Below are 18,713 nucleotides of genomic sequence, written 5' to 3' on the forward strand. Positions count from 1 at the left end.
GTAGAGTACTCACTTTGAGCTGAATAGCTCAGGGACAGCATCCAGATCCAGAGTTCAAACCCCATGAACAACAACAAAATAAGATGTTTTTTGACACCTTTTTTTATTTGGGGTATCTATTACTTGGGTACTGTTCTTGTTTACCTCTTACTGTTTTTGCCAATGTAGTATACTTCAGCCTTGCTTGAAAGACAGAAATCGGGTTGATGAAAGGTCATAGGAACAATAAATAAAACTTTACATTCCATCTTCGCTGTAGTTAGCATGTTTTGCAACAGAAATGAAACACCAGGCTTTGATTCTCATGCTATTTTTGTCATTAAAGTTAACACAAAATGAAAAAAAGTTTGTTCTGTATATGCACTTCTTCAAGAAGCTACTAGAAGATGTCCTGGAAAAAGAACATAAACCAAGAAAGAGAGGGAATGTGATATACAGGAAACGATGGGTCAGACACAACAGCAGACAAGGAGAATTACCAGGATTGTTGTGAAAAAACGTTTTCAAATAAGCATTGTTTTAGCTTCCTGGAGCAAAAGTAGAACAGTTTTGATCAGATTAGAAGATTCCTAAGAGGAACTTTGTTAAGAATATTACATTGATAGAATATCTAATTTCTTTGAACAAAGTGGAAGAATCTTTATATGATTGAGAGGATATTTTTAAATGAATTGGTGATGAATTTATAGAAAAGGTAGATGCGAGAAACAAAGCTAGGAAGACATCTAGTGTTCTAGAAATCTAGAGAAACCAAAAGTTACACAGGACAGGAAAAGTAATCTAATGTCATTAATGTTCTTAGTGATTCAACGGTTAATAGCACATATACAGTGAAAACAAAAATATTGCCAATATAACCAAAATAGGAACATAACAATTGGGAAGATAGGGTGAAAAATATCTGGAAATGTACGAGAGTATACAGAATGGGCCTAAAATAAATAGATAAACGTTCATATCCCAAAGAGGAAATCTGTGACTAAAACTCAAAAATCAAAAAACAACAATAGCCAGATGCCGGAGGCTCATGTATGAGGCTGAGGTCTTAGGATTGTGGTCCAAAGCCAGCCCAGGCAGGAAAGTCCCTGAGAATGTTATTTCCAATTAACCAGCTAAAAGCGAGAAGTGGAGCTGTGGCTCAAGTGGTAGAATGGCATTTAACAAAACTGTTAAAGACATTGCCCAGGCCCCGAGTTCAAGCTCAGGACCAGCCCCCCACACACACAAAAATATATGAAGAAAAAAAGTAACAGCAATTTAAGGTCAGATACTGCTAATTTGCACCTAATAATCCTAGATACTTAGGAGGTTGAGACCGAAAGATCACAATCTGAAGCCAGCTGAGGCAGACAAGTTGAAAAGATTGTTATGTCCATATAAATAGCAAAAAGCCAGAAATGGAGGTGTGGCTCAAGTGTAGAACATCAGCATTGAGTGAAAAAGCTAAGTGAGAGTACAATGGCCAGAGTTCAAATCCCAATACCAGCGCAGGAGAGAGAGAGAGAGAGAGAGACAGATAACAATATAAGGATATTATTTATACCCAGTTAGGTGATACTAAAATAATCAGTTCTTTTAAGTCAGTACTGATTATTTCTGGGAGTAGAAAATAAATATAAAGATATTGTCATTTTTTCATAAAAAGCTGCTATGAACTGAATTATGCCCCCCTCCCCAATTCATATGTTGAATCCCGAGTCCCAAATATGACCACATATTTCCTTTAGGGAAGTAATTGTGCATATTGAATAAATGGATTTTCAGACATGCAAAATACCAAAGTATTTGCATCTTATACACCATATCTCAGAAACCTAGGTAGAAAATAAATATAAAGATATTGTCATTTTTTCATAAAAAGCTGCTATGAACTGAATTATGCCCCCCTCCCCAATTCATATGTTGAATCCCGAGTCCCAAATATGACCACATATTTCCTTTAGGGAAGTAATTGTGCATATTGAATAAATGGATTTTCAGACATGCAAAATACCAAAGTATTTGCATCTTATACACCATATCTCAGAAACCTAGGTGTCCTCCATCAAAGTCAGGCTATAAATTGAGACACAAGAAGGCCTAGAATTCAGGAAAATCAAGACCCAAAATCAAAGACAGACTAAGGAATTTCTATTATGATGATAAGAGAAACCATGGGATATTAGCTATACATTTGGCCTAGAGAACAATCTTCAGTAATGGATCTGAAATACAGAATCAGGAACAGATAGATGATTATTATGTTTGGCTATACTGAGATATCTTGGTGATGTGACTCAGATGATCTTTCCTGGTCACTACACATACCTCTAAAGCTAGAGTCATTACATTTTCTGGTACCTGTATGCAATTCCAGTACTGCTTATGTTTAATCCTCTATGTAAATCTTCTCCTTGGTTTCTGGACCTGCTTAGCTTTAGAGCTTCATGGAACTAATACAACTCAACTGTGATGGGCAGTTTGGGCCACATGGTCACTTGATGTCCTACAGTAGCCATTTCATTCCTACTAGGATGCAGAAGCATGTCAGAGCTATAATAAATACATATTAATCTCCACTGTATGTGAGGTGGCTTGCTCCAGAACACTAGCTGACTACGTTGTGACTTTCCTACAGAGGCTTGCTAACACTTCACATGGTATTTTTGCCAGTGCAAATATATCCAACACCATAGGCTCTTCCTCTTGTGTGGACCAAGTATCAAGACTAATTGAAGTTGGAGCACAGAGTGTTGTTATGCTCTAAGCCCCACTCAAAGTGGCAAGTTTGTGTGTTACCAAGTATATAAGTCAAAACACTAACTTGATGGTGTTAAATATGGTGCCTCCAGAGCCCAAAGAGGCCTACCAGGCATTGAGCATCTGTCTTTATGAAATAGTTTGAATATGCTCTAGTTTGACCTTTATTTCAGAAGGGATCTCCTGGTATCCCCCAGATCATTCAAACTATTTAATGTGCCCAGCCTCTAGTTCTTTGTAGGGTTTTCCTCCATTCCTCTGTATTGTATGTGTCTTACCAGGGTATCCAATGTGCTATGTTTACATTGTCCAGATTTACATGGTCCAGATTCTCCAGACTGTATTATAACAGAAGAAATAAGAGTTAGTAAAGCTTTGAAGCAAAACTGTAAGTGCACACTGCTGCCCCATTCTATGTGAATGTGAAAATTTTCTGATGTTTCATTCTGATAAGAATAGGGAAACAAGCACATATTACAAAAGAGCCTAATACTAGGCACATAAGGCCACACAGATCTGCTTTAGCAAAGATACTGTATCTGGCTATCAACCTCCAGCACTGCCCTCATTTTCCAGTAGACCAAACTGGTGAGTTAAGTAAAAATATAATGGAATGGAGACCACATCCTTACATTCTCTGTAGCTTTAAAGGTGGCACTAATTTCTGCCATCCTCTCCCCAGGAGATTATATTCTTTCATTTACTATCTTGACAAAGGAATAGGCAGCATAGTTTCAGAAGCATTCATTTGGCTTTCTCATCTACAAATAGTTTTTATTGCACAGGCCAACTACAATGGTACTCCAACAAGCAGCTATGTGTTTTTACACATTTAGAGATTCGAAAAATAACCACTGGATGGAGCTGTGGATCCAGTGCATTCACTGTGAACCAGCCCTGACCCAGGATTCCATTGAATACCTGGCTCCCATAACCTTATTTGGACCTGGGTAGCCATGATGACGTTTTAGATCCCTGAATATCAATATCAATTTAGAACCAGTGTCAGTCTGTCCTCCAAATATTTCGGTAAGCTGGGCACCATTGGTTCATGCCTGTAATCTTAGCTACTCAAGAGGATGAGATCTGAGAATCATGGTTTGAAGCCAGCCCAGGCAAGAAAGTCTGTGAGACTCTTTTCTCCAACAAACTACTCAGAAAAAGCCAGAAGTGGCACTACGGCTCAAGTGGTAGAGCACTAGCCTTGAACACAAAGGAGGCTCAGGGACAGCACCTAAGCCCTGAGCTCAAGCCCCATGACCTGAAAATAAATGTTTGAGTATTCTTTTCCTTGGCATATAGTTTCCTGAATAGATGGGAGGACTAGAGAATGCACAACTATGCATTGTGGAAGTACTTCCTCTTGAGCACCCAAACTCTCCTTCAGTGTGCTCTGAATCAAAACCTGATTTGGGAGTAGAAACTGGGCATTGTGACTTTTTTTGTTAAGGAAACTTTCTGCTGACTCCCAACTACCTTTGATATCTTTTGAGTGCACGGGTTAAGTACAGATTGTTAACTGCTTATTGTTTTCCCAGGGCAATTGCTATACTAGGTTGTCTATGTATTATTAACAGCTTTTAACTATCCATCCACCTGGTACACTATGTTTTATTAGTCATCTTGTAGGTATCTGAAAATTAGGCCTCTCGATTTACCATGCTGACCATATGGTGTATTTGTGTCCACATGACTTTTGACAGTTAAGTACAGCCATCCTGTCTATTGATTCGGCCTCATCACCATTTCTACTCTGAATCCCCCTTCTGTAACAGACTCTACTACTACTCCAAGCCCTAGCCTACAGAGGAACACCATCAGTAAACTTCTTAGTGAGCCTGGTGCCCCTCTCACCAGCACAGTCCTCATCGCTTTGGTAAATATGTCCTTTGAGATACTTTGTAGAATACAGACTTCTAGAGGATTTTCTGAAGTATGTAATATATTTATTCTATCATTTTCACTTCTTTGAGTCTTCAATCACTTCTTTCACTATTTGTCACCATAGCCTCATTTTATGGGTGGGGGTACTGTGTTTTTGCCCATACTTTGAAGAATCATTCTAGTAGTGAGTTCACATAATCTCCTGGAATCTTTGTCAGGGTTTTAGATCTTGTTTCCTGGGAAAGCACTCTCAAATGGGTTCCATGCTCCTGTACTTCATTTTATATTCTACCCCACCCCCCAAATCATGCTCCTTAGATTTCAGCTCTATGCATACTCCCTCAACACCTGTGTGGACCTACTGGCTAGGTTAGGCCCTGTAGCACTTTGCCAAAATATTCTTTCATTTCTTATTATATCCAGAACATTTTCCAGCTATGTTATACTGGCCTCTAGATATAGGCCCAATGGCCAGGAAAGGTAAGGGCAGCTTCCAAGGGAAATCCCTGTTAGGTTCCAGGAGAAGAGTCTCTTAATCTTCAAGCAAAGTACTATGTTAAGTTCTAATAGAAAGGAGCAATACACTTCTCAGGAGAATCTAGGATTGGAGGTTTTTCAGGGATGTAAATCAAAGGGTCCCTGGCACAGAATATTTGTCTTGGTTAAGATGTTAACTTTCTTTGAAGCAATAAATCCTAGGCCTGCTCCTTGGATTTCTCTTCTCTACATAGAAGAAATGAAAACCTCTTTATATTCTTTAAACAAATGCCTCAGGTTTTCAAATGTAGCTTTTACTAGTTGATTAATTTACTTTGCCTTTTCATTACTTTTTATAGAGGTCAATCAAGCTTAGTAATAACTACCCAAATTTTCTGGCCTACCATACATCTGACATGCCCCTTGTATTTCTCATAAGCTCAATATATGACCTTAGACAATGCATTCAACCTGCCACAAGTATGCCGCCCCAGTATACCACCAGCAAAGGCTCTTAACAATTTCTCTACCACTTCATTTCATGAGCCTATCTACTCCACCTACCACCAATGATTAGATGCTCATTGACAATCGGTCAGCAGGTGATCCTTCTCCAAAATGTCATCAGAATGTTTGTTTCTTGAACAACTTCTTGTACCAAGTCTTGCAGGTTCACTTTCCAAGGAGGAGACTCAGAAACAGAGATCAGCATGAAGAGCTTTTATTAGGGAATACCCTTTGAGAGCAACACCTGTGGAAGTGAAAAGAAGGAAGCAGGATTGGACAGAGGGAGAAGTTATGTTGTCCCAGTTTGGGACAAGAAGGACATGTCCATCCATCGCTTGACATGAATGGAAGAGAGGGTATGACCCTGGGAGGAGGTGGATGTCTTCAACTGGAGCAATTCCTGAAGAGAGGTAACAGTTGAGAACTATCACCAGAAGTACCTGTAGCAAATGAAATAAATTCTCTATTCCTGATGGGAGATCAAGGAAGCCATTGGCCCAATTTACTAAAGTATATCATTCCTTCACAATAAAAATTTATGTTCAAAGCCAAGTACTGCCAAGTAAATAAATAAGTACATTTTATCATAAAATATCCTACATGCTTTTACAGCCTATTTTTCTACTTAAGTTTATATTCTGGATTTGTACATAATAAATACAGAAGTCCATCAACATGTTAAATGGCTGCAGAATATTTTGATATACAAATAACCTTAATTTATTTAGGAAACTGCCTATTTTCAGACACGTGGGACCTTTTTACTTATGGATCCTAACAGCACTATCAATATTTCCATAAAAGCCCCAACCTAATCAACCTTAGAAAAGAAATGTGATACAAATACTAAAATTGATTCTTCTTTCAACAATATTTTATTATTTCAAAACAATTCTCTCACTCATTTACAAACACACCAGAGTTGGCCATGGAATAGGCTATGCTGAAGAACCTCATGATCCTAAAATAAAATTGGCCATCTCTATATGTCCTAAAATAGGTCGTAGCACCTATTCATTCAAGGATCTCTTGTTCCCACTCTACCATTACCATCCCTGAGAAATTCCTTCCATGCCTCAATCCTCATTTTCTTGACTATGGTAATAACTTCCTAGCTGCTTTTCCAATCTCTAGTCTCGATTGTCTTTGCCCCAACTTAGACCCATCCTGCAAATAAACCAACCATATTGTTTTTTTCTTTCACCCTGTCACTTATCTGGTTATAAAATTCCTTGTTGACTTCCTAGGCTAGATGGCATAATATTCAGATCGCCTAGTATAGCAATCAGGAGTGGTCCATGGATGGAATCGATGCCAACTTGCCAATTCTATCTCCTCTCACTTGTCTCTGGAAACTTTCCATTGCAGGGAGCCAGCCTCCTCTACAGAGCTTGATTCCCATCTCCATGTCTTTCTTACACTGCTCCCCCTCCCTCCTTAGGTATCCTTTTGATCTTTTGTATATTATTCAAAAGCCCTGCTTACTTCAATTCCCCTTCCTCTGTAAAACTTCCCCTGTGCACTGTTGTATACAGCAGTTTCTGCTGCCTCTCAGCACTGATGGAAAGCATCTGCTTGACGCATGAGTGACCTCAGGCTCCTGATTTTGTTACTTTCTGTTCCCACATATCTTATCTTTCCAAACAGATCATAAACTCAAAAGACAAAGACAATGTCTTTTTGCTTCTTCTTAAAACACACAACTTTATTGATGACATAAAAATAAAGTCTCAAATGTATAAACATAAGTCCACACAAAGGACTAAAATTACCTTACTTATGAAGAATCAGTTCAGTTTCTGCTCATGAAGCATACTAAAAATATCTCAAGCCAGACAAGATAAAAATTTACACATATATTTCCAGTACAAGTTTGAATTCATTTCTTCTTCATAAAAAATGGTCCAGCTATGGACCCTCATAGTCACATCAGTTTTACAACAAAATTTACAATATGTATCACTTCCAGACTTCAAAACCAAAATGTTATTCAAATTTGTTTGGGAATATACAGCCAATCAGAGTTTATTTATTAATATCTCAACTCTTTCTTTTACCTCTGGATCACTGCATTCTGCTGCTAAGGCTCGAAGTTTCTTGGCACAGGCTTTAGGTCGTTGGAATAGGAAATAAAGAGAATTTTTACTGAACTTGTCCTGGGTAAATACTTTTGCTCTTCTTTTAAAATGGTGATTTATATTTTCAAATAGTGAAAGAGCATTAAGAATATTCTCTTTTGTCTCTTTCTTACTGAAAATGTTAATAAGCGTTGTTGGTGCATTGGCAATGAGCAAATCTTTTGTCATCGAAGGATTTTTAGAGAAATTCACAAGCATTCCCAAAACATGGTCTTTAGTTTCTCCACTTCCAACAGTTAACAAACGAAGAAATTCTGAAATATAATTTGTAACCATATGCTGATATTCACTAGTAATAGTCAGGTGCCTTATTAATCTTAGTCCAGCCACCTGCACGTTTGAATTCAATGGATATGTGACTGTATCTTCACATACTTGGCTTAAGTATGTTTTAACCTTTCTGTGGTTTTCAGCAGCTACTGAGATGTTATTCAATGCATTTAAAGCCTTCTGTCTAACACTGGGATACGGGTTACTCAACAAACTCTCAATAACTGAGATTCCACCGACATTACGAACAATGTCGTGAGAATAAGGATAATCAACATTGTTATACAGAGCATTATTGGCTATTTCATGAACAGAAGGATCTTCAGTCATCTCAATCATGCAGATGAGTTTTTCGAGGTCTTGTGGATCTATGTTTGCTTCACGTTTACAGCGGCAAGACCAGGCCCGCATTTTATCTCCATGCTTCATCTGTTTTTTGCGCTCATGTTCAGCTAGAAAGCTGGCCTCGGCTTGTTGCAGAAACTTTGCTTGTGAACAGACCATAGCTCCATCCCATAATCCCATTCCTGCCCCAGGAACCATGGATGGATATGTGCCTCTTGATTCAGCTGATTTGGCTTTATCTTTAGCTGTAGATGTGTCTTCACTTCTGTTTTCATTACCAGTGTAGAACCAAGAAGTTATATCCACTCCAAAACCAGCCTCAAATTTTTCTTTAAGGCTGGCCTTATCCCCAGTCCCAGATTCAGAATTAACATCTTTTTCACTCTTGGAGCTGAGCTCATTACTGTTTTCACCTTCAGCCCAGAACAAAGACCTTAAACTGATCTCCTCGATATCAGGGCTGGATGTGCCACTTAGCTCATCCTCATCTGCATTCCTAGCCATTCTCATCCACAACCCTAAGCCAGACACTTTCTCAGCCCCAAGCCTAGACTCTTTAGTGGTCAAATCTACATCCCAGAGACAAGATCCCATCCTGGCCTCAGCACCAGTCTGTTCCTCAGCCCCAAGCCTAGACCCTTTGGTGGTCAAATCTACATCCCAGAGACAAGACCCTGCCCTGGCCTCGGCTCTAGCCTCTTTCGCAGCTCCAAACCTACACCCTTTGGTAGTCAGATCTACATCCCAGAGACAAGACCCAACCTTAGCCTCAGCTCCAGCTTCCTTATCAGATCCCAACCTAGACCCTTTGGTGGTCAAATCTACATCCCAGAGACAAGACCCTGTCCTGGCCTCAGCACCAGCCTCTTCCTCAGCCCCAAACCTAGACTCTTTGGTGGTCAGATCTACATCCCAGAGACAAGATCCCACCCTGGCTTCAGTCTCGGCCACTTTCTCAGTCCCAAACTTAGACCCTTTATTGGTCATGTCTACATCCCATAGACAAGATCCTGTCTTGGCCTCAGCACCAGCCTCTTCCTCAGTATCAAGACTAGAATTTTTAGTGGTCAAATCCACATCCCAGAGACGAGATCTTGTTCTGGCCTCAGCATCAAACTCTTCCTCAGACCCAAGACCAGAACCTTTATTGGTCATATCTACATCCCAGAGACAAGAGCCCATCTTGGTCTCAGCACCAGCCTCTTCTTCAGTCTCAAGCCTAGACTCTTTAGTGGTCAAATCCAAATCCCAGAGAAAAGATCCCTTCCTGGCTTCAGCACCAGCCACTTCCTCACTCACAAGTCCAGACCCTTTGTTGGTCATATCTACATCCCAGAGACAAGATCCCACCCTGTTCTCAGCACCAGCCTCTTCCACAGTCTCAAGCCTAGACTCTTTAGTGGTCAAATCCACATCCCAGAGACAAGATCCTTTCTTTGCCTTAGTACCAGCCTGTTCCTCAGCCCCAAGACCAGAACCTTTGGTGGTTAAATCCACATCCCAGAGATAAGATCCTGTCCTGGCCTCAGCACCAGCCTCTTTCTTAGGCTCCAGCCTGGACCCCTTAGAAGTAAAATCTACATCCCAGAGACAAGATCCCTTCCTGGCCCCAGCTCCAGTCACTTTCTCAGTCTCAAGCCTAGGCTCTTTAGTGGTCATATCCACATCCCAGAGACAAGATCCCATCCTAGCCTTAGCACCAGTTCCTCCCTCAGCTCCAAACTTACATCCTGTGGTGGTCACATGTCTACCAAAGGACCAACATCCCATTTTGGACTCAGTGCCAGTCTTTTCCTCAGTATCAAGCCTGGGTTTTTTAATAGCCAAATCCACATCCCAGAAAGAAGATTCCACCCTCGACTTAGCACCAGCCGGTTCCTCAATCTCAAGCCTAGGTTTCTTAATGGCCAAATCCACATCCCAGAAACAAGATCCCATCCTGGTCTCAGTACCAGGCTGTTCTTCAATCTCAAGCCTAGACCTCTTAGCACTCAAGTCCACATCCCAAAGACAAGATCCCTTCCTGGTCTCAGCACCAGCCTCTTCCTTAGTTCCAGGCCTAGACCCTTTAAAGGTCTTTTCTCCAGCCAAGGACCAAGACCCTATCCTGGCCTCAGAACTAGTCCCTTGCACATTCCAGAACCAAGGTCCCAAGAGGCGGGTCTTAATGCCAGTCTCTTCCTTAGTTTCAAGCCTAGACCTTGTAGTGCTCATATCTGTATTCCAGGACCAAGACCCCATCCTGGTCTCAGTCTTGGCCTCAGCCCCAGCCTTTTCTGCAGCCTCAGCTCCAGCCCCTGCTGCAGCCTCAGCTCCAACCTCAGCCTCAGCACCAGCTGCAGCTCCAGGCCCAGCCTCTGCCACTTCAGCCTTTATAACAGCCTCCACAGCCTCAGCTGAGGCCACAACTTCAGTTCCAGCCTTAGATGCTACCACAGTTCCAGCTTCAGTCACAGCTTTAGTTCCAGCTGCAGCTGCCTCAGCCCCCAAATAGGCACCCATATAAGCTGTCCCAGCAGATCTTATCCAAGCACCAGTACTGGCCTTGTTCTCATCTCCCAACCCAGAACTAATGCTGATTGCTGGTGCTGTCCCTGATGTGGATTGAATAGTGGCTCCATTCTTACCAACAGGCATAGGAACAATAGTAGAGTTTTGCCCTGTCCAGCACCAAGCTCCTACATAGGCCTCACTTCCAGGCCCAAACCAGAATCCTTCATTAGCCTCTACCTCAGCACTGACTAAGAATCTTCCACTGGCCTGGTCCTCATGGCTCAGCCTAGAAGCTCCACTGGCTTCATTGCCAGACCTTGGCCCAACCCAGGATTCTCCACTGGTCTGGTTCCCAGCACCAGCCCAGGAACCACCTCTGCAGGCCTGACCATCAAATACAGGTTTGGAACAGCCACCAGTCTGATCTCCATGCCCAACCCAGGACCCTCCACTGACCTGACTCCCAATGCCAGTCCAGGACCCACCACTGGTCTGGTCTGTGGGTCTAGACACTCCAATGACATGGCCAACAGTCCCACCCCAGGAAACTCCTGCACTGGACTGAGCCTCCCCTGGCCTGGATACTCCACTAGCCTGGTCCCCAGCACCAGACCAGAACCCACCTCCAATGGCCTGACCATTAAACCCAGGTTTAGAACAGCCACCAGCCTGATCTCCAGGCCCAATCCAGGATGCTCCACTGACCTGACTTCCAGTGCTACCCCATGACATAGCAGACTGGTTTATGGGCACTGGATTGGACCCTCCAACACCCTGACCACCAGTCAAACTCCAAGTCCCTCCTCCACTGGTCTGATTCCCAGTATAAGCATAGAACCATCCACTGGCCTGGTTTCCAGTGCTAAGCCAAGAATTTCCAGACTGGTTCCCAGCATCAGTCCAACATCTTCCTCCACTGGACTGGTTCTCAAATACAGGCTTTGTTCCACCACCAGCCAGGTCAGCAGACCCAGCCTGAGACTCTCCACTTACCTGGCCCACAGCCAAGAACCCTCCACTGATTTGACCACCAGAATTTGCCCAGGATCTTCCACTAGACTGATTTTCCATTCCAGACTTGGATCCTCCATCAGCCTGGCCAATAGCTCCAGTCCAAGTCCCTCCATTACTGTCTTGATTGTCATAACTAGACTTTGATCCACCATCAGACTGGTCACTAGTCCCAGTCCATGACCCACCTCCAGTTAAGTTTCTAGTTCCAGCCCAGGACGCACCACTAGACTGGTCTGCAGACCCTGGGATAGGCCCTCCACTAGCCTGGTCCCCAGTGCCAGCCCAGGATCCACTAGACTGGTTCACACTTCCAAGTAAGGACCCTCCACTGGCTTGGTTTACAGTTCCAGGCCAAGACCTTCCACTCATCTGGTCCTCGGGTCCCAACCTAGACCCTCCACTTGCCTGGCCACTAGTACCATCCCAAGATACTTTTTGGCCGGCCTGATCCTCATATCTAGGTTTGGTCTCCGCACAAGACTGATCACTCATCCCCACCCAGGCCGCTCCAGTAGCCTGGTCCACAGCTCCAGTCCAGTACCCAATACTAACTATATTTCCAGGTGCTGTCCAGGACACTGCAGCAGCCTGGTTCTCAGCCACAGTCCAAGTCCCAGTAGCCTGGTCCAGAACCCAGGACACTCCAGTGGCCTGAACCCCAGGCCAAGACCCATCACTAACTTGACTCACAGCCCAGGGCCCTGCAATGGCCTGATTACCAGAGACAACCCAAGTCCCCCCAGTGGCCTGATTCACAGCCCCAGCCCAGGAAACTCCATTGGCTCTGTCCGCAGCCCATGCCCCCTCAGTAGCTTGAGTACCTGCCCACAGCCCTGCACTAGCCTGGTCTCCAGCTCCCACCCAGGACCCAAGAGCAACTTCATTTTCGGGTCTGGCTCCAGTCCAAGACTTAATGCTGGTCTCATCACAAGCTACAGCCCAGGAACTAACAACACCAGTTTTATCACCAGTTCCATTCCAGGATCCAATATTGGTTTCATTCTCATCATCAGCCCAAGATACACTGTTCTCCCAGTCTCCATCAATGGTCTGAAACCTAAATTTGATCCACCGTTCAGCAGCAATCCAGTCTTCAACACCAATTCCATTCCAGTAGTAGTCATGAACGTTAGATTGATTTCTCCCACACATCTGTGTACCTGTCCCACTCTCACTCTCAGAAGTGGGCATGGCCTCAGCCTCAGGTCTTGCATAGACCACATTTCGTGCTGTGACATCTGCCCCAGAATTGGATGGAGCCTTGTCCTTTGCCCCAAGCAAGGCCTCATCCTGAGAACTTGCCATAGACTGGGACTGAGCCAAGCCTCTTGTGCCTGACCTGGACCCTGCTTTAGGCACAGAATTGGGATTGACTCTGACTTTATTCCTGGCACCAAGCAAGAGCTCATCCTGGGAACTGGCCCCAGCCTGAGGCTGAGTAGGGGCTACCATACCTGCCCCAGCCTCTGATTTAGGCACAGCATTGGTATTGCCCCTGACCTTATTTCTGGCACCAAGCAAGTTCTCCCCAAAGGAAGTGATAAGAGCCTGGGGTTTGTTACAGTCCATTGTCTCTGTTCCAGGCTCTGCTTTAGACATAGGACAGGAATTGCCTCTGAATTTACTCTTGGCACCAGATAAGGTCTCACTCTGAGGCTTGGTCACAGCTTTAGGGTGAGCAGAGACCATTGTCCCTGCCCCAGACTCTGACTTAGACATAGCATTGGAATTGCCCTTGATCTTAGGCTTGGCACCAGTCAGAGCTGTGCCCTGGGAAATGGCCATAGCCTGGGAATAGCTAGAGCCTGTTGGACCCACTCCAGGCTCTGCCTTAATCATAGCATTACCCTTAACCTTATTCTTGGCGCCAGACAAGGCTTCACTCTGGGAGTTGGGTAGAGTCTGGGGTGGGACAGAGACCCCGGTTTCTGGCCCAGCCCCTGACTTGGGCACAGCATTGCGATTGCCCCTGACTTTACTCTTGGCTCCAGTCAAGATCTCACTCTTAGAACTGGCCACAATGTGGGGATAGGCAGTGCTTGTTGTAGCTGTTTCTGCCTCTGTCTTAGGCAAAGCATTAAGATTGCTCTTAACCTTATTCCTGGCACCAGACAAGACCTCATTCTGAGAGCTGGCTACAGCTTGGGAATGACCATAGGCCCTCTGGTCTGCCTTAGCCCCGATTCTAGAAATAGCATTAGAATCAACCCTGGAATCAGACAAGGCCTCAGCTTGGGTCTTGGCCCCAGCCTGAGGCTGGACACAGGTTTTTATGTCTGTTCCAGCCACAGTCTTACACTTGGCTTTGGCTTTTCCCTTAGCCTTAGCTTTAGTGTTAGGTAAGGCTTCGCTAGGGCTCTGGCCCACAGCCTGAGTGCCTTCTTTAGACATGGCACTGACATTGTCCTTAGCCTTGATTGTGTTGTCAAGCAAGGCATCACCCAGAACATTGGCCACAGGCTGAGGCCAGGTACAAGACAACATGTCTATCCTAGCCCCTGCCTTAGCCATGACATTAGAATTACTTCTGTTGTTATCCCTGGCATCAGGCAAGGCCTCGACATGTGAACTGGTTCTTAGATTTGCCCTGGCCTCTGCTGTAGCCATGACATTAGAATTGCCTCTACCCTTAACCCAGGCATCAGGCATTGCCGCAACCTGAGCACCAATTACAGTGTGAGACTGGGCAGCACCTCTTTCATCAGCCCCAGTCATTACCTTAGCTATGACATTGATATTTCCCTTGTCATCAAATCTGATACCAGATGTTTCCTCAGTCTGTTTCTTTGCCATAGTCTGAGGTTGTATTATACAGGTTCTTGTGCCTGCTCCTGCCTCTGCCTTACACATGGCATGGGCATTACTCCTAGTATCAACCCCAGCAACAGGCATTCCATCATTTAGGATCTTGGGTACAGACTGAGACTGTGCACAGTACTTCACATCCAATCCAGCCACTTCCCTGGTCATGTTATTGGGATTTTCCTTAGCATCAAATGTGACACCAGGCCTAGCATTAGATTTAGCCTTAACCACACTCACAGTCTCTTCCAGGGATCTTGACTTGGTTTCAGCCATAATTGCAGTCTTGTTCATGGTCTCCATCTGTACCATTTCCCTGGTCACTGTCAAGACCTCACTCTGTGTCAACATCACTCGGTTAATCTCTGTCTCTTTTTCGGCCAATGTACGAGCTTCAGCTTTTGTCTGGGTCATGGCTTCTTTCTTGGCATCTGCTTTGGCAACCAGTGCCCAAGCTTTAGCCTTGGTCTGGGTCACTGCCTCTTTCTTGCCTACACCCCTAGCCTCAGTATCAGTTTGTGTCACTGCCTCTTTCACAGCCACTTCTTTGGCTTTGGCCTCAGTCAAAGGCACTGTCTCAGTCTCGACCAATGTTCCAGACACTGAGTTGATCTCAGACTGAATCTCTCTCTCTGCCTCAGACTTGGCCTGAGAGCTGGCTTTGGGTCTGGCTATAACAGTGACCCTGGTCTCTACTTCAGCTCTCGGCCCACTTCCTGCTCCAGTTTCTGCTCCAGTTTTGGCCTTGGGTCTAATCTCAATCTCTGACCCAGCCATGGCTTCATTCTTGGCCAAGGTCTGGTTCTGTTCCCCATCCACAGTCTCCATCTTGACTTGGGGCCCATTTCTGGCAGGTCTCCTCACACTCTGAGCTCTTCCCTTTGTTAATCTGTAAATGTAGTAGCAGGTGCCAGCCCAGATCACCAATCCTGCAGTTGCCCAGCCCACTTCCTGTAAGCGGCCCATGTAATCACCCCTGCAGAAGGCACGAACAAAGTACAAGGGGGCTCACTTGGGCTGGGGAAAGAGGGTGATAGATCTGGGTGGAGGCCTGTGAGGGTGCTGGTCTTCAGCCACTCAAAGGCCACTACAGCTGCCACTGGATGTGGACCTAGAAGTGGAGGAAGGAAATGAACTAAAATTTCTTTTCTAATTCGACTACACCATACAGATAGATACATAGAGAAGCAGGAAAGGGTGAAAGTTATGCTCTTGGTGGGAGAACAAGATGATTTGCTAACTTTCCATCCCTTAATTCACCTTTTCCACCTTCCCCAATGCCCAGCAATTTTCCACCAGGGTACTTCCACACTTCAAATGAACAGCAGAAACGATGGTAGGAAGGCTGATGATGAACAGAAGAGGCAGAGAAGCCCTCAGACCTAGATTTTGCCAGACCTACGCTGCTCACTATTCCCACAAGTTACCACTGTCATACCAACCTGTAACAATCCAAGAAAGTGCTTTCCTTTTTCCTTCTCTCGCGTAGTGATACACTTTAAAGTCGATATATAGATTCATGAGATCTTTGGACCTAGGAACAGATAGACAAAGGAAGCAAGAGATGGGAGTGGAGAGATTATTCTTAATGGGACTGACATATAATTAGCGAGCTACCTGTTTACTCCTTCAGTTCACCCACTCCCCCAGGTGTCACACTTTATCCTGTACTAGAATTAAAGTGAGAACTTTGGGGTGTCAGGGATGCTGAGAAAGGTATCTGGGAAAGAGAGGGGCACAGAGTCCTCCCAACTGTCCACTGGCCCTTAACAGATGCATAATGATCTCCACTAACCCACTCTATAAGCATTTCCAGGCAGTCCCCACTCACCAGTCTTTAATGATCAGAGACAATTTCCTCCTTGTTTCTTTGTTTCCAGTGATCTCAAGTTCTGAAGGAGGCATTCAGGCAGATCTGTAGATAAGTAAAAAACCGGGAGGCATAGAGACTAAGTCCTTGATAAAATAGAGAAGCACCCAAATTCCAGACCCCAGTGTCTGCCTTGCCAGGGTCCAGTTCCAATTTGCTAATATATTCCATCTTGCAATCCTCTATCAGTCCCACCCTAGTGTGCTCTCACAAAATATCCCTACAATTTCCTGCACCTGCTTAGCCCATTCTCTCTTGTCATCCCCAGGCATGGACCATCTTCACACCAACCTCCATAGTTCCAGGCTGGTCTCCCCCTCTTTCCTTTATTTCCACTGGCAAACAGCCCTACTGCAAGCCTATAGGAAAACCTAGGAACAGACAGAGAAAGGAGGGTGAACGTTGAATGCAACATCCTAGCATGCCACACATAAATCCTCATTCAGATAGAAACCTTTCTGGGTTTATAGACCCATTTCTTTAACAGGCACAATTTAGAATTTCCTCAGCACTGAAATGGGTAGAGTAGAAAAGAGGGACAGGAAAAATTACAAGAGAAAAAAATGAGGTGAAATATTTCAAAACCACCTGTAGGGCTCTAGGATTCCCCACCTCTCGAAGTCCACCATTTCCTTCACCAAGATGGCCAGGTAGCCATGGGTATCTGGGAAACTGGAGGGTGATGAAAAAATGGAAGCCCTCAGATTCCAAGAATCTAGAGTGATAGCCTGCTGCCATCTGCTTCCTCTGAAACATATCTCTAGGCATCTCCAGAAATAAGATGTCAGGTGTGGAGGGCTTTTGCTTCTGCTAATTCATTACCTCCCCTCCACACACACCAGGCTAAAATAATAGTAGTAATTTTCTTTCATACAATTTATATTTTCTCAATGTTACCTCAAATAGCAATGAACACATTTGCAGAAAAGTTTATTTTTTAACTGGGCTTTCATGCATAATTTAAATTGAAATACAACGCTTGATAAGAAAAGGTAGTATAGAGAGTTCCCCAGGTAGCCCCACCCTGCATCCCAATCATTCAGCATCACCTAAATGTGTCACCGAATTCATACAGAATTCACACAGAATTTCGGCGGTTCACACACTAACCTCCACAGATTCCGTGCGGTTTTCTCTTCTTCCCTCGCCTCACCACAAACAGTGCCACACCAAACTATTGTCCAAAAGACAAGAGAGAGTAAAGGCACTGAGTGCTTAGGCCAACTCCCAGGCCACAGATTCCTAATTCTCATTTTTCCAGATTCAGAAATCTGCTTGTCAAACGTCCCTCCCCCGCCTTCAGAGACACCACCCCTACCAAGCCCGCTGTCCAGTCACTAAGGCCCACCATTTTCTTTGCAAACGCCACCGTGGCGCGTCCCTTCCCCTGAAATGAGCAGGAAGCCCGAGGACATGTGCGGTCAGTGAATACGACTCGAGAGGATGAACACCTCAATCTGTTATTTCTCTCGGGAGACATTCACCCCAGCAGCCTGCCTTGTCAAAGCCCATGGTTCCCCTGAACAGATTTAGCGGGGGTAGGGGGGCTTGGGAGAATCAGAAACGAAGGCTCATTGAACCCGATCCAGCCTAGACACCCTCACAATCCCTCCTAGTACAACCTCTCGATCGGCAAGCTGCAGCGGGCCGGACCTTGGCGCGCAAGCCCTGGGGCCTTACCTGCTCCGCTTTCCCCGGGCCCGATGCCAGCCCGCCGTGCGCTGGGCGGCGGGGAGCTGCTAGCCAGACGCCAGTGACGACTGCACCCAGGGCTGCGTCGCTCTGCAGCTCCGGGTCACGTGAGGGCCGCGCGTCACCGCTCGCCCTCCTCCTCACAACCCCCCACCGGTAGGCAAGCAGTCAACAAGACCCCCTTCAAGCACAAGCAGACATCCCCCTCCTCTCGTCTGTGCGCCAGGCCCCAGCACGCCCCGCCCTGTCACTCATCTCGATCCTCTCCAATCTGAGAGCCCACAAGTGGCATCACCATCTTGTGGTTGGAGTTTACCGGTGTCTGGTTACCAGGGAGGGTCTGTATCCCCCCCCCCCCACAACACCCACACTCAGGCCTGGGCTGTAATCTTTTTGCATCCTTGAGGAATCTTTTCTTTTCCTCTCAGGCTACAAAAGCAATGCTTCCCACCCCGCTCTCTCTCCAACCTGCCTGCCTTAGT

At 45.0% G+C, this 18,713-nt stretch overlaps 2 protein-coding genes across 4 annotated transcripts in view; both read right to left on the reverse strand.

Moving 5' to 3' along the window:
* Positions 1-18,357, reverse strand: part of Bex5 (brain expressed X-linked 5) — an 851,362-nt gene extending 833,005 nt beyond the window's left edge. Inside the window, exon 1 of one of the 2 annotated variants that reach the window (XM_048336995.1) lies at positions 18,220-18,357. The gene's annotated coding sequence lies outside the window, so the exon portion shown is untranslated. The remainder of the gene's footprint in view (positions 1-18,219) is intronic. The other variant, XM_048336992.1, reaches the window with a different exon arrangement.
* Positions 7,298-17,683, reverse strand: Armcx4 (armadillo repeat containing X-linked 4). 2 transcript variants are annotated; one of them, XM_048336955.1, is made up of 6 exons: positions 17,650-17,677; positions 17,128-17,211; positions 16,831-16,910; positions 16,501-16,584; positions 16,112-16,203; positions 7,298-15,780 (listed from the first exon to the last, which is right to left on the reverse strand). In XM_048336955.1, exon 6 carries the CDS (start codon positions 15,633-15,635, stop codon positions 7,626-7,628), a length of 8,010 nt encoding a protein of 2,669 aa, XP_048192912.1. In that variant the 5' UTR covers positions 15,636-15,780; positions 16,112-16,203; positions 16,501-16,584; positions 16,831-16,910; positions 17,128-17,211; positions 17,650-17,677; the 3' UTR covers positions 7,298-7,625. The 2 variants fall into 2 exon arrangements, with proteins under 2 accessions (XP_048192912.1, XP_048192913.1); XM_048336956.1 differs by lacking the exon at positions 17,128-17,211 and having other exon boundaries at positions 17,650-17,683.
* Positions 18,358-18,713: the final 356 nt, after the last annotated feature.

This window comes from Perognathus longimembris, chromosome 28 (genome assembly GCF_023159225.1).
Source record: "Perognathus longimembris pacificus isolate PPM17 chromosome 28, ASM2315922v1, whole genome shotgun sequence".
In the NCBI taxonomy this organism is placed as follows: domain Eukaryota; kingdom Metazoa; phylum Chordata; class Mammalia; order Rodentia; family Heteromyidae; genus Perognathus; species Perognathus longimembris.